This window comes from Cervus elaphus, chromosome 21 (genome assembly GCF_910594005.1).
Source record: "Cervus elaphus chromosome 21, mCerEla1.1, whole genome shotgun sequence".
In the NCBI taxonomy this organism is placed as follows: domain Eukaryota; kingdom Metazoa; phylum Chordata; class Mammalia; order Artiodactyla; family Cervidae; genus Cervus; species Cervus elaphus.
The window spans coordinates 13,581,556-13,597,408 of NC_057835.1; the positions used below are offsets into that span (position 1 = coordinate 13,581,556).

The 15,853-nt window shown below is 35.6% G+C and overlaps 1 protein-coding gene across 5 annotated transcripts in view; it reads right to left on the minus strand.

The window, feature by feature from the left end:
* Positions 1-15,853, minus strand: part of EFR3A (EFR3 homolog A) — an 81,987-nt gene that overhangs the window by 18,882 nt on the left and 47,252 nt on the right. For all 5 annotated transcript variants that reach the window (XM_043879192.1, XM_043879194.1, XM_043879191.1 and 2 more), the window contains 9 exons: positions 15,630-15,797; positions 13,746-13,860; positions 12,943-12,994; positions 11,438-11,610; positions 10,831-10,906; positions 9,453-9,614; positions 6,573-6,704; positions 5,394-5,461; positions 4,311-4,438 (listed from right to left, as the gene is read on the minus strand). In XM_043879192.1, coding sequence (XP_043735127.1) covers positions 4,311-4,438; positions 5,394-5,461; positions 6,573-6,704; positions 9,453-9,614; positions 10,831-10,906; positions 11,438-11,610; positions 12,943-12,994; positions 13,746-13,860; positions 15,630-15,797 — 1,074 coding nt within the window. The remainder of the gene's footprint in view (positions 1-4,310; positions 4,439-5,393; positions 5,462-6,572; positions 6,705-9,452; positions 9,615-10,830; positions 10,907-11,437; positions 11,611-12,942; positions 12,995-13,745; positions 13,861-15,629; positions 15,798-15,853) is intronic.

Sequence of the window (15,853 nt, forward strand, 5' to 3'; positions counted from 1 at the left end):
ACCCATCTGTGACAAGTTACTACATATAGTTTCACTACAGTTTTCAGGTTGAAAATATCTTATCTCCTGCATATGATTATTACTGAGGTAACCAAGACACTGTACTTTTTCTAATTTTTCCTCATGATCATATGCTAATATAAATCACCAAACATAAAAATCAACATCAATGGAACTGCTACAAAACAGTATGGTCATCACTGCTGACTTGCTTTTCAACTTTCAAGGCTTTACCAGAACTCAAAATGAGGAATAAGTAACAGCCTGCTTCTCAAAAAAACCCATACAAGAATTTCTAGGTTAATATATGAAACCTGATGGGTTGCAGAAAAGAGACAAATTGAAGCTTAAGATAAAAATAAAAAGGAAAGGAGAAGTACAGAGGCAGGAGAGGGATCACTGAGTGGCAAAAATGAGTCAGAACGGGAGGGACATATAGGGGCAGAGATTTAAGACAGAAAAGGAATTGTTCAAAGGAAGAACATGAAACTCAATGGGAAACTCTTAACACTCTATTCTCAGAAAGTTCTTTCTTTTCATCAATAGAGTAACCTGCTTGAAGGTGATAGAAAAAGCCCAGTCACAACTAAGTATCGTGCACATCTACACATGAGTAAGCTCTTCACAACACAGCTTACAGAAGATAATGCCCCTGTTTTCATGGGCCGTTCACGTCTGCTCCTGACCTGCCCTTCAAGGTTGGCTGAGACACAACATCACTGCAGCCGCTGTGGACGGCCCTGTCCTGCCGGCTCGAGAACTGCCTGTCAGAGTCTCAGAGCCTCGTGTGTGCACCCCCGGGGCAGACCCTTGCTTCCCTTCCTCAGGCTGGCCTAGGCAGTCTCAGACGCTACTTTCTACGCCCCCTCCGTTTTCCCACCCCACCTCCCTCTCCACTTCCTATAATCTGCTGTTTGCTATGGTAATCACTGTTTCTTCTTTCTGTTTTTAATTGCAACCTGGGTTTTAGAGCAATACTTGGAGACAGTGAGGCCTAACTTCCTTCAGTGATATTCTGCTGCCACCTGGAGTGTCGGTGTATAATGTATGGAACTGCATTCAGACGGCTAAAGAATAAAGAAACACAAGTATACACAATACTCTGAACACAAGTATAACACAGAACTACATCAAATTACTCAATATAATTGCCTATGGTTGTATAAAAAAAGGCAGAAGAACTTACTTAACTGTGTATTAATAAATCATGAAATATAATTAGGGCCACAATGCTGCTCCGATTCAATTAAAAAGCTAACTGGCAAAATGAAATCTCAGAGGTAACTTATCTATACAAAACTTCATTTTAACACTGATAGTACTTATACAGATAGACTTTTTTGGTTTTATAGAAAAACACAAAATTCCACCTAGAGCTAACGCATGTTTATTTATAGTGACACTGTTTTTTTTAGGTTCTATCAATTCTTATCAAGCCATTCCCTATTTAAAATCATTTAATGACCCCCGTTGCTTTCAGAACAGTTCGAACTATTTAATCCGGTTTTACAATTCCCAATCCTACTCTTCCAAGTCACTCCAAAGTAGACTAACTTTATAGCAGTTCCTTGAAAAATCATCTTCTTGCTCGCCTCCATTCTTCCACACATACTGTTACTTTGGCTCATTAGCCTAACTTGCTTTAGGCTCAGCTTAGGGGAAAACACCCCTGGTTTCACAAAACCTGGACAGAAGACTCTTCCAGGTGCTATCATCATCTCCTCTGATGATAGTCTTTAAGGCGTACTGCAATCATCTAGTTAATTGTCTTGTTAGACAAACTGTATAATGAATTAACTTCTTTCCTATGCATCTAGAATAAAACTGCTGATGTGCCATCTCGGGAGAACTGAGAAAAATGTCATTCAAAATCATCTTCTGTGTTTCTTGGTCCAGATGAGGAATCCCATTAGGAAAGACTGTATGCTTTGTTAAAGCAAGAACCTCTACCTGTCTTGCTTATTCTTGCTTTTGTCTGCACAGCGGCTGCCACACTGTAAAAACTCATTAAATACTCATTACCCCTTCATAGAGGAGCATGTAACACACACCTAGACATACACTATTAACTCAAATTCTAGGCTGATTTGTAATAATTAGCTAACATTTATTGATCACTTACTTTATGCCAGTCATTAACTGTTCAGTAAGCTTTAGGCAGACCATTCTTCTTTCTTTAGAACCAGTTACCATTATATTTCAACTGTCTGTCTGTCTTCTCCACCAAACTTTAATCCTTGAGGATAGGGACTGAATCTTAACATCTTTCTACCCCGAATGTCAGAGGAATATTTGATATAGGAGACATTCAGTAAAGGTTTGTGGAATACAAGAAAAAATAAATCTGGATCAATACGGATGACTGAACAATCTTTGAGCACACAGTTGGCAAAATCAATTTATTAAGCACCTAACTGAACAGGCAAGGCAGTTAATTCTAGTGGCCTTACCTAATCAAATTATTTAATTTCAGCCTCACTATCCTCATTTGTAAACAAAATTAATGCTACTTTCCTCACCAAACTACATTCTCAGATTAGCTGAGAACACGAATACAGAGTATCACTGTGACTGGCAAACACTCAGTACATAATAAATGGTAGCTACTATTTTGATGATGAAGGATATACATGCATGATACACAACCTAAATATTTAAACTTTTTTCTTTTAAGAAGAAAGATACCTTAAATCTTAAATCCCTTATTTTTTAAAAAAATGAATATCTGATGGTTATACAGCAAAAGGAAAATTTAATAATTGATTGATTATGCCACAAAATCTTACTATGTCTTCTGACTCTCTCTGCATTAAGGCAGGACACACATGCCACCGACTAGTTCTAAACTGCCAAAATCTTTATAAATCAGAAAAACCTTATTCATACTGAGGGATTTCTGTGCAGTTACATAACTAAGTATATGCTGAAATGCTCAGAATTCTTCTAGTCAGTGATAGACTGGCATTAAAAAAGAGAATACATCCTTTTCAGGGGTGGGAAGAAATGGGAAACACAAACCATTTGTTAAAAAAAATAAATGTACCATAATTTTCATTAAGAACTGTTTAGAGTTAAAGGAACAGGGTAGAAGGAAATAACAAGGGATGGAAAGTAAACTACAGCTATGGGGAAGGTAGAGCAAAACAATAACTGAATTTACAACTACATAAAATACACAGGCCACTGTCTTCATTTTCTAGAAGGCAGTTGTATTAAGCTAGGGGAGGGATGGGGGAGGGAAAGGGCAGGCCAACTGACACTGGATTTACCTTTGCACTTGTGCCTGGGTTTATGAGGTTTTTTGCCTGAAGGAAAGAGAGCTAAATCCAAATTATAAGAATGAAATATTTTAAAAACCTATTTAAAAAATTCTTTTAAATTACAAAGCTCTACTAATGTTTTATTTTTAGCACTTTTATTTTCCCAAGGAATTCCTGAGGAACAGAATTTTCTATACTATGGAATTTAAAAGAAAATGCAAAAGCTTTCATTAACATCTCAGACTATTATGAACAACTATCTGTAATAAATATACATATTTTGGATCCATATTATAAAAAAGTTATTTCCAAAGATCATGCTACTTCTAGCGATTAATTCGGAAAACTACCTAAATGAAATCAAACAGCTCTCTTATAGAACAGATGCACCCCTGAAGGAAGAACTAGTTTTTCTAACAAATTTAACATTTATACAATCATCAAAAGAAAATGAAGGTGTCCTAAGATAAAAATCTTTGATTTTCGTTTTCAAAGTAAAAAGTGAATGCAAGATATGATGCAGTTTTGCTTTGAAACACAACAATTATCTCAGGCAATGAAAAGAACAGAAGAAGATACATTATACACAGAGGAAAACATATTCTTAACTTAAAAAGTTTGCAGGTTTCTTTACATAGCAAATAGTCTGTACTCTTTCAAATGACAAAAATTACCTAATTCATTAAGCTCAACAGTCACAAATTACTAACCAAATGATTTTTACCAATTTCCTGAAGTTAAACACAATATTGCTTAAAGAGCAAAGATCTTACCTTGCTTCTCTGTTTAAAGAATAATATTATTCAGTATAATAATACATAAAGTATAATAGTTATCACTTGAAGATTCAATTTGCTCATGATAAAATCATGTATATGTCTTTTACTAAAGGTTTTCAAGAACAAAATTTTAAAATAGAAGCTTTCTTAAATCTGAAACAGCTGTGATATAGTAAGTACACAAACAGAATTAATTCTCATTGCTAACTGAACCCGCAGAACAATTGCTGATAACGTACTCGATAGAGGAAGTTTTAATCACCCCCCTTACCTGTCACCTGCGGTACGTATGGGACTGACAACCTCTCAACACTATAGCCACTGCCCCCTAGTGACTCTGCAATCTTGTTGGTCAAAAAGTACAGATTTTTGTCATGCTTCTCTAAAGATTTTGGAAGCCTGTCAAGTTGATCAAAACAAAAGTCATTTAGTATTATTTAAAATAAATTAACATATAAACATTCTAGATCAAGGTCTAAATATAAATGCAACTTAAACTGTAATTAGTCACAGGAAAATCAGTATATTTTAGGTGACTAATTTGAGCTCTTTAAAAACGTATGGAGCGTGGACCCAGTTAGGAAGCATTCTGTTGTTATTCTTTCCCAGTAACGTCCCAAGGGTGAGGTCAGCCTTATCTTATCCTGCTGGTATTCACACATTAAATGATGAAGAGGACTAAATTCAGCTTTAACTATGATGCTAATTAAAAATCTACTGTGAGAAGAAAATAAAAATGAAGCTCACTGACTATTAATCAAGAATACACTAGCCAACTAAGTGAAAGGAAGCTCTCGCCCAAGACACACAGCTTCACTGTCCTTTCAAACTGCTTGGTATTACACTATGCTGATGCTTTCAGTATCAAACTGCTTTAGAGTCCAAAAGTTTGAATGAAGTATTTTTCATATATATATTTTTTTGTTTGGACAGCAAGAAAAAAATTCAGGGTATAACCATCGTTTTTTGGAAAACATTCTTCCTCCCATAGTTTTATTAATATTCTTATCTATTATCGAAAGTCTTGAACAAGATATTACGGTCTCTTCAAGGAGTATTCACCTATATATCAGAACACGCTACATTTAAGAGTTGCATCTTCATGTTTAAAAAAAGGTAAGCTAAAATTTTTTTCATCAAAGACTGAATCCATGCATGTATGAGTCCACATTTATAATTCACAAGAACTTTTATAACAAGAGAAACAAGTTAGATGAGTTAAGTGACAGAAACATAAAACAACGAGAATTATAAAACATCAGAAAATTATTCTAACACTAGTTCACTCCCTTGCAATCATTTACTGGTTTCTCAAGTCAATGCCCCTTCCTTGAAATGTAAAGCATTGACATACATGCACTTATCTCTGAAAATATGCTCTGGTAGAAAATAAGGGGCTTCCATAGTTCGAATTTCAATAACCTGAAAAATATCCAAAAACAAAATAAAGTAAAGATCAAAAGCCTTACCCTTCAGGATGCTGCCACAAAAATTTGGAAAACTAAAAACACAGAAACAAAAACTAAACATTTATAAGAAATATCATCACTTTATTTTGGAATTTAAGCTACAGTTTAGAACCCAAATGAAGAGTTCGTTTTGTTTTCACGTTTATGAACTCAGCAGGTAACAAAATCACAGTGATAAAATAATACAAGCTGTGAAAAAAGATGCTACATCACATCCGATCAAACCTGGCACAGAGGCAGTCAGAACCTGAACTTTCTCAAACACCCTGTGTGGGGACCGCCCCCACAGACAGCAGGCCCGCGCGGGGCCCCTGCTCCACGGGGCCTTCTGCCACCCACGTCTGTGGTCTCTGCGCTCTTCTGAGGTCTAGCTCCCCCTCTCACCTGGGAGCCACCTAAAGGGGAACCCTGCTTTCACAGAACTTGGATCTTTAACAGCAGATGTCAAACAGTCACTCAAACGTTTGCTGAATGAATGAATGAGTTTTATTTCTTAGAAAGCACTAAAAAACCCCTAAATTTTAGGAAGGACTGAGAAATGTGCTTCCAGTTTCATAAAAATGAGGCTCTCCTTCAAAGATGTCTTTAAAGAATAAAAATTACAGTGGACTTTCTCTTCAGGTAAGTCAGGGGGGCTCTGAAATGTATGCTAAACCATGCAGTAACTATTTAATGAGTTACTGCTGAAAAAGCTAAATACAGTTAAATGACATAGGACAAATCTCTGAGAGATGTATTATTTATTTAACTTTTGAGATGTAACTCAAGGAGACTAGTTTAAAACATAACGACAATAAAAACAGTATAATTAAGGAAATATGAGATACTAAGATTCATAATGTTTTAAAAGGAAAACAATTGTATAAGAAATTGCATGAAGTATTCTAGAAGAAAACCGTAACACAGAAAAATTCTAATACAACAACAGGCATCAAAGAAAATATGAACATAGCATTATCGTAATAATTTGATACATAATCATCAAAATTAAAAATAATTATCAATGGTAGAAAATCTGCCATTTTCGTACAGTTCAAATGCAAGGACTTAGCTAAATATATTACCTTGCTAACATGCTGGCAAAACGCAGGAACAGCTATCATCTGACTTACAAAGTTGAGGTATGCAGCAACCAGCGCCATGATTCCACAACGATGGAACATTGACAAATTATCTTCATTGATAATTGCACTGTCCTTTAATTAAATAAACAAACAAACAAACACTGATAGATCAAGGTCTCATGCTCCATTAGTGTTTTTTCTATGATTATACTAAAAAAACTGCAGGTAGGCTGGAATGACAACAAAAATGTCACCTTAGAAGAAGCTTTCTTTTAAAAAAAAATTCTAAAAGGAGAATAAATGCCCATTTATAAGAGACTTAAAACTCTCAATTCAAATAGGTCTTCTTTAGGAAAGCCTTTCCTAAAGACAGGGGTACTCAGGGACTGGTGAAATGTATATCAGATATATAAAAATAAATGCATGTGTTCTCATTGCACTCAGTTCTATTATTACATAATATTTAAACTCTAATTAAACAACTCCATCTATGTTATTTTTATTACTTAACAACTATCCTCCCCACTGAAAGGATGGGCGCAGGGCCCATCTGTCTTTTTCATCATGGTAATCCTATGGCCTTGAACAATATTTAGCACATGGTCAATACTTACTCAACATTTGTAAAAAGAATAAATGAATGTGATCATGGTTTGAGTACTTTAGATTTAAAACTAGACAGTTCACTTAAAAAATTCATGTCCTGATCCTCTACATAGAAAACCCTAAAGACTCTACCAGAAAATTACTAGAACTAATCAATGAATATAGTAAAGTTGCAGGATATAAAATTAACACACAGAAATCCCTTGCATTCCTATATACTAACAATGAAAAAACAGAAAGAGAAATTAAGGAAACAATACCATTCACCATTGCAACAAAAAGAATAAAATACTTAGGAGTATATCTACCTAAAGAAACAAAAGACCTATACATAGAAAACTATAAAACACTGATGAAAGAAATCAAAGAGGACACAAACAGATGGAGAAACATACCGTGTTCATGGATTGGAAGAATCAATATTGTCAAAATGGCTATTCTACCCAAAGCAATCTATAGATTCAATGCAATCCCTATCAAGCTACCAACGGTATTTTTCACAGAACTAGACCAAAGAATTTCACAATTTGTATGGAAATACAAAAAACCTCGAATAGCCAAAGTAATCTTGAGAAAGAAGAATGGAACTGGAGGAATCAACCTGCCTGACTTCAGACTCTACTACAAAGCCACAGTCATCAAGACAGTATGGTACTGGCACAAAGACAGAAATATAGATCAATGGAACAGAATAGAAAGCCCAGAGATAAATCCACGAACCTATGGACACCTTATCTTTGACAAAGGAGGCAAGGATATACAATGGAAAAAAGACAACCTCTTTAACAAGTGGTGCTGGGAAAACTGGTCAACCACTTGTAAAAGAATGAAACTAGAACACTTTCTAACACCATACACAAAAATAAACTCAAAATGGATTAAAGATCTAAATGTAAGACCAGAAACTATAAAACTCCTAGAGGAGAACATAGGCAAAACACTCTCTGACATAAATCACAGCAAGATCCTCTATGACCCACCTCCCAGAATATTGGAAATAAAAGCAAAACTAAACAAATGGGATCTAATGAAACTTAAAAGCTTTTGCACTACAAAGGAAACTATAAGTAAGGTGAAAAGACAGCCGTCAGATTGGGAGAAAATAATAGCAAATGAAGAAACAGACAAAGGATTAATCTCAAAAATATACAAGCAACTCCTGAAGCTCAATTCCAGAAAAATAAATGACCCAATCAAAAAATGGGCCAAAGAACTAAACAGACATTTCTCCAAAGAAGACATACAGATGGCTAACAAACACATGAAAAGGTGCTCAACATCACTCATTATTAGAGAAATGCAAATCAAAACCACAATGAGGTACCATTACACGCCAGTCAGGATGGCTGCTATCCAAAAGTCTACAAGCAATAAATGCTGGAGAGGGTGTGGAGAAAAGGGAACCCTCTTACACTGTTGGTGGGAATGCAAACTAGTACAGCCACTATGGAAAACAGTGTGGAGATTTCCTTAAAAAACTGGAAATAGAACTGCCATATGACCCAGCAATCCCACTTTTGGGCATACACACTGAGGAAACCAGATCTGAAAGAGACACGTGCACCCCAATGTTCATTGCAGCACTGTTTATAATAGCCAGGACATGGAAGCAACCTAGATGCCCATCAGCAGATGAATGGATAAGGAAGCTGTGGTACATATACACCATGGAATATTACTCAGCTGTCAAAAAGAATTCATTTGAATCAGTCCTAATGAGATGGATGAAACTGGAGCCCATTATACAGAGTGAAGTAAGCCAGAAAGATAAAGAACATTACAGCATACTAACACATATATATGGAATTTAGAAAGATGGTAATGATAACCCTATATGCAAAACAGAAAAAGAGACACAGAAATACAGAACAGACTTTTGAACTCTGTGGGAGAATGTGAGGGTGGGATGTTTCAAAAGAACAGCATGTATACTATCTATGGTGAAACAGATCACCAGCCCAGGTGGGATGCATGAGACAAGTGCTCGGGCCTGGTGCACTGGGAAGACCCAGAGGAGTCGGGTGAAGAGGGAGGTGGGAGGGGGGATCGGGATGGGGAATAAGTGTAAATCTATGGCTGATTCATATCAATGTATGACAAAACCCACTGAAATGTTGTGAAGTAATTAGCCTCCAACTAATAAAAAAATTAAAAAAAATAAAAAAAAAAAAAAAAAAAAAAATTCATGTCCCTGAATAAAGATGATAATACTTTAAAGATGGTGTCTAATTCATAAAAAAATGTTTTTGTCAATGAAAGGTTATGAAAGCATACCTGTAAAGCAATGGCTAATCGAATGAGATCAATAACTACTTCTTCGTTGGCCAATTCAATAGTTATAAGAGCAAGAGAAGTATAAAGCAGCTCATAGTTTTTCTGAACATTGTCTTCCTCTTTACAGCCCAAATATATGTGCCGATATAGCTGCTGCCCATTCTGAAAAGGGAAATGATACAGAAAAAGTCTTGCTTAAAATGTAGCAATGCAGATTTCACAGGCCTGTATAACCTCTTACAAAGTAGCTATCTTATCACATAACATGGGAGAGATTTAAACTAATAATTGGAGGGTCAAATTGTATTCCAATAATTAACATCAATAAATATATCGATATATAACTACACACTAACATTGGAGTTGAAGACAAAATTAAATAAAAAGAGCAAGTCAGAAATAGTTCCAGTGTAAAGAATGAAAATGTCTTTAGTAGTAATCTGAAAAGACAAGCAAATTATACACAGATTTGAGAAAACCTGAAACGATTGGCAGAATTATGGGAGCCTTGGCAATGATAAGAAACACCTGGCTGAGGAGAAATGAACTCAGGTTTTCTTGCCTGAGGGAACAACCTCCTGAGAGGTGGGTTAGGAGCAGTCCAGGGAAGAGCATCTCCAGGCTCTGCCACACTTTGGTCTGAAGTGACACAGGCACGTCTAAAGCCCACCCACGAGGAGAGGTCACAGGTACACCCCCGGGACTGTAAGAGGTTTCCCTCTAAAACAAACTGATCTAACATGTTCGTCAAGAACAGAAAAGCCTGTCGTCTAAAGCATCCTAGAGTACAGGTCCAATTGTCAAGTGACAACAAACAGAAATAAGAGTTTTTCCCATTTCAAAGTACCATGTGGAAATTAACTCAACATGTTACACTGGTTTGCAACACAAAACTGTAAGTTACAACTGGGAAACTGAATGACCACCACGCTTCCTCTCCACTAGGCCCCACTGCCCACCCCAGATAGGATTTAACTCATCAGTGAGGAAGCGTGAGCATCAGTGTTTTTAAAAGCACAAAGCTCCCCAGGTGATTGTAATGTGTGGCCAGGGTCACAGGCCACAACAGCAGTCTTCTGAAGCCAGTCTGTCTGTAAGGTTGTGCATTTTGCTCTGTAATCTATTTAACATGCACATGGACCCATGTAGGTAAGAGGGGCCCGTCCCGCTGTGCCAATGCCTGACTGGTTAAGCCTGTGCAGGTCTGAGGTTCAGTGCTAGTAAGTGGGGGTTTTCTGGCTACAGATACAGAACTGTGTATGCTCTTCTAATAGATTCCCCTTCATTTCATTTTAAGGTTACAGATCAATACAAACCTACCAGAGAATTCAAATGGCAATAACTTAAGTCATGCACTGTTTTTCAGAGATGATCTTACCTTTTTCATGAAACTTGTGTCTTGTCTACAAATTTTTTCTCTTTTTATTTTTAGGTCAGCCACATCTGGTATTATTCTAGAGAGAACCAATGCATCATTTTTTAAGGAATGACAGTTATTATATCATATCTTATATGACAAATCATAGCTATACTTAGAAATCTCAGCTATTTACCACTCATTTCAATGAGCATTTTAAATAAGCTTATATGTAATGATTCTACTGAATAAACAAGTTTAATTAAGTAACACTACACAAAGTAGTCCTTGAGGCAAAACCAAAACAAAATCTATGTAACTAATGATTAATAGTAGATGAGATCTCTGAAAGTACATTAAAAGACCTTTAACATTTACTAACTTAAAATATATTAGTAACTGTTAAACAAATTAAATAAAATTCTGGATTAATAAAACCTAAAAATCCTAGATGAAAAAAAGTACAATACTGCACAATGGTAATGGTGATGGTTCTGTAACTGTGAATGTACTGAAAACCATTGAATTAAATACTTTAAAAGGGTAAAAAAAAAAATACTGTACTTAAAATCATTAATGTAGAAACCTGAAAATTTCATCATTAAGCCTATTTTCAAACAGCACATACCTGATCCCTCGAAGCTTTGCCCTGTTGTCATGGCGATCCATGAGATTATGCATTACTTCCAAGACTAACTGTCTCAGTTCATAGTCTTCCATAAGTGACGGTGATAGTAAGGGATCCAGAAAAGACCCTGGCAGTGCAGTAACTATTGTCTTTGCTTTGTATCCAGAAGTTACCTGATTACAGGGAGGAAAAACAAACAGAAAACCTTTGTCATGAGTCCTTACTTCTTTGGTAAAACTCTCAAGTTGTTTTCTAAGAATCATAAGCTTAGGGAAAACAGGAAGTACAAATATAAGTCTGAAGGAAAAATTAAAAGAAAATTTGTGAGATGAGGATTTTACAAAAACATCATTCATAAAGTTAATAAAATCAGTATCAGCACACATTTACCATATACCAGGCATGACTCTAAGCAGTATATGTGTACTAACGTCATCATTACCATGTTCCTGTGAGGCTAGGAATTATTACTGCTTCCCCATTTTGTAAAAGAAAACCGAGGCTCAGAGAGGTTAAGAATATATGGGGCAGGAAGTCAGTACTAAATGGATATAAGGAGATTAGGTAACAAATAACACAAGTAAGATTTGAAAATTTTAAACTGGCAAATAATTATTTTAAGTTAAGCAGTTCAGTTTAATAGGAATGCATTTTCATTTTGGAAAGCTGTTTTCATTATTTGATGTGACATTTCTGAGTATATCCCTATATCTAAAGTTGGAGCTTTTAATCAGCCTACACGTAAATGCTATTAAACAGTTTAACCATAACACACCGACATTCATTCAGTAGAGTATGTAGTACAATTAGGATTAGAGACAAGGTTATTTGCTCAGGGAATTTATTTAATAAAAAAAGCTTAGGACCAAATGAAATTTCAGGTGGGTAATCTCTATTTATATTCAGGATTACAAGCATATAGGGAACATCTACCATTTATATTTGGGCATTCATTATAGGATAAAGGTGATTTTATAAGTGAGTAGAAATTGGTGGGACAATTACTACTTACCTAAAAAAACTAAAAATTTATCTATATTTTATACCACATACAAAAATAGATAAAACTTCAGATCAAAGTTCTAGATGTGGAAAGCCAAACTATAAACCTTTTGGAAAAAGATATAAACAAATGTGTTTATATCATCAGAGTAGGCAAACAGCTCTTAAACAATATACAAATAAAAAAGCAAAAAACATATAGGAAAGAACTGAGAAATCTGGCGATAGCTGGACCCAGGCATCATCTTCTATAAAATGGTAATGCTTTCTGCCTTCTGTATCTTTCATCATTATGAAAACCAAATTAAGATGATGGGAAAGTGAGGCATAAACAGTAAAAGCAAAATTCCAGTACATTCAAGTATAGTATATAAACCACAGAAAGAAAACCTACCATAAATATTATCTTATAAGAAAAAGAAGCTGATAATGTGAAGCTATTCTTTTAACCTCTTTAATAATTTAAGGTTAAGGGTGTTCTTTATCTGTCTTAAATTCCTTACCATAAGCAAAGATCTCAACAACATTATTTGAATCCGCCTGGTTCCCAAATCCCTAAAATACACAAAATAGTGGCATTATCTCATTAAAAGTAATTAACCTTATTTAAATTATTATTTTTGATTTTAAAACTCTATTCATATTAGCCAAACAGATTTTGCTTTCATACTAGCTAAGTCATGGCTCATTTTATACTTTAATTTTATAAAGTAAACTTCAAATGAATTACAGGGTTATATGCAAAAAAATCAAATTCAAACAAAAAAAAGTAAAAAGCTACTGATTCGCAAAGGAAACAGACCTATGCATGTAACAACATGAAAAGACAATTGTATGAAATCACAACAAAAGATCCAGAATAATTAAGAGATACTATAAACTTGAGAATATATCAAATGCAAATATAGTTGACAAACAGTATCTATGTAATATATATTAATAAGAAGGCAAGGCTGTGCCTAAATAATTCTTATATAAATAATTCTTTCAAAAAAGAATTAACAAATGAAAAAATGGTTACTAATGGTCAAACAAATAAATATCTTAAATAAGACTATCATTTCCTTATTAAATGACTTACAAACTAAAACGTCAGCATGTTGTACAATCAAATTAGGGCTTCCCTGGAGGCGCAGCTGGTAAAGAATTTGCCTGCAATGTGGGAGACCTGGGTTTGATCCCTGGGTTGGGAAGATTCCCTGGAGAAGGGAACGGCTACCCACTCCGGTATTCTGGCCTGGAGTATTCAACTTTACAGTTTGACAAATTTTCAGTTTGAGAACACAAGACAACCACAAAAACATACCCTAATTGACTGATATCCAAAGTATGTGTAGATGTCCCAAAAACAGGTACTTTCCCCATAATGAACATCATGATTTCTGACCTCTGATAATCTGGTAGGTTACTTCCAAAAAATCCTATAAAAACATCAAGATAGGAAACCTTATTTTTCCATATAATAAAAAAATCGTAATATTAGGTTGGTCAACAGGTTCCTTTGGTTTTTTTCAATACGATGGCTCTAGTAGTGCTCAGTTGTCTTTAACGTCATTTGAAACAATTTTGTTAGACTGTATTGTGACAGCTGTCATATCAGCAGTGCATTAAGAAAAAACACTTACCAAAGTCGAATTTTTGTACAGCCATTTTAATACTGAAGATGGAAAAAAAAGCAACATTTACAGCATGTTATGTTTTATTATTTCAAGAAAGGTAAAAATGCAACTGAAATGCAAAAAACGATTTGTACAGTGTATCGAGAAGGTGCCGTGACTGAATGAATGTATCAAAAGTGGTTTGTAAATTTTATGCTGCAGATTTCTCGCTGGATAATACTCCACAGTCAGACTGACCACTTGAAAGTTGACAGTGACCAAATCAAGACATTAATTGAGAACAATCAACATTACACCACGCTCTTTATCCTTGTACCCTTTGTGCACACGTGCATGTGTGTGTGTGGAGTGGAGTAGCAGGGAAGCATGTGATTTTAAACCCTAAGTATCTGTATCCAGATCCTGATCTCTAATGTCTTTTGAATGTTTGCTAGATGTAGGGAGAGCAGAGGATCTGCATGGTCTTAAAAGTATCTTCTCAGAGACTGCTTATTATTTACGAGGGGGAAAATGGAAACTGTGCAGCAGAGTAGAACAACACTTTGAGTGATCAAAACTAACATTACCAGCAAAAAGCGGATATACACTGTGTACCTGTGTTTGTGATAATCTGTGAAGAACATTATCACTTAAATAGTATTCAGCCAGAAATGCATAAGCTGAATCTAATCATGAGGAAACATCAGACAAACCCATGTAAGGATATTTTTTTTAAGTGAGGGGTAAGGGGGACCTATCCTGGACGGGGGAATGGCAGCCCACTCCAATATTCTTGCCTGGAGAATCCCATGGACAGAGGAGCCCGGCAGGCTACAGTCACAAAGAGTCAGACACGACTGAAGTGACTTGCCAGCAGCAGCAAGGGGGACCTATGCTCTTACAAAATGTCCGGGTCATAAGAGAAATGTTCCAAACTACAGGAACCAAAGAAACATCACAACTAAACACAATATACGATCCTAGACTGGATCCTGGACCTAATGGAAAACATGCTATAAAGGACATTATCAGGTCAAATGACAAAACTGAAACATGCAAGTTTGATTAAAGTACTATATCAAGTTAAATTTACTGATGTTGATAACTGTATTCTGGGTATGTAAGAAAATATCTTTATTCTTTGGAAAAAATACTCTGTAGTAAAGATCCATGATATATATGCACTTAATATGCAGTGGTTAGGAAAGAAAGGTAGATGGACACAAGCATGCATCTCTCTGTATGTATAGATTTATATATGCACATATATGTAGATATACAGATATATACACACATGCATACGCACCAGAGAAATGCAGAAAGGGAGGGAGAGAGGCAGACAGAGAGAAAGGAAATGATATAATAAACGCATAAGATATTAAGAGATGAATCTAGGTGAAAGGTACATACAGTATTCTTGATGGCAATTTGCTGTATTCTCATGTTTGCTTAGTTTTCAAACACAGAAATTTTTTTAAAAGTCTAACCTATCATTCACCTTTAACTAACGCAGCGTAACAGTCAAGTACCCTCCATGAGGGCTTTCTGAATCACTGTTCTCCACAACAATCTGAGAAGGGAAGTGTGCTCACCTATTGTTTGGATGATGGCGTTCTGCACAATCTTCTCATCGCTGTCTCTGGGACCTGTGTTTAAGCTGGCACTGCCTACAGAGCCTCCCTGTAAATCATCTGCTTCAAATTCAACACTGAGACGCAGATGCTTCAACAGGGTGTTGAAGACTTCCAGCACTGTGGGTCCTGCAAACGAGCCCCGGTGTGAGTGAGTGCATTCTTGTAGCATCACAGACTCAAAG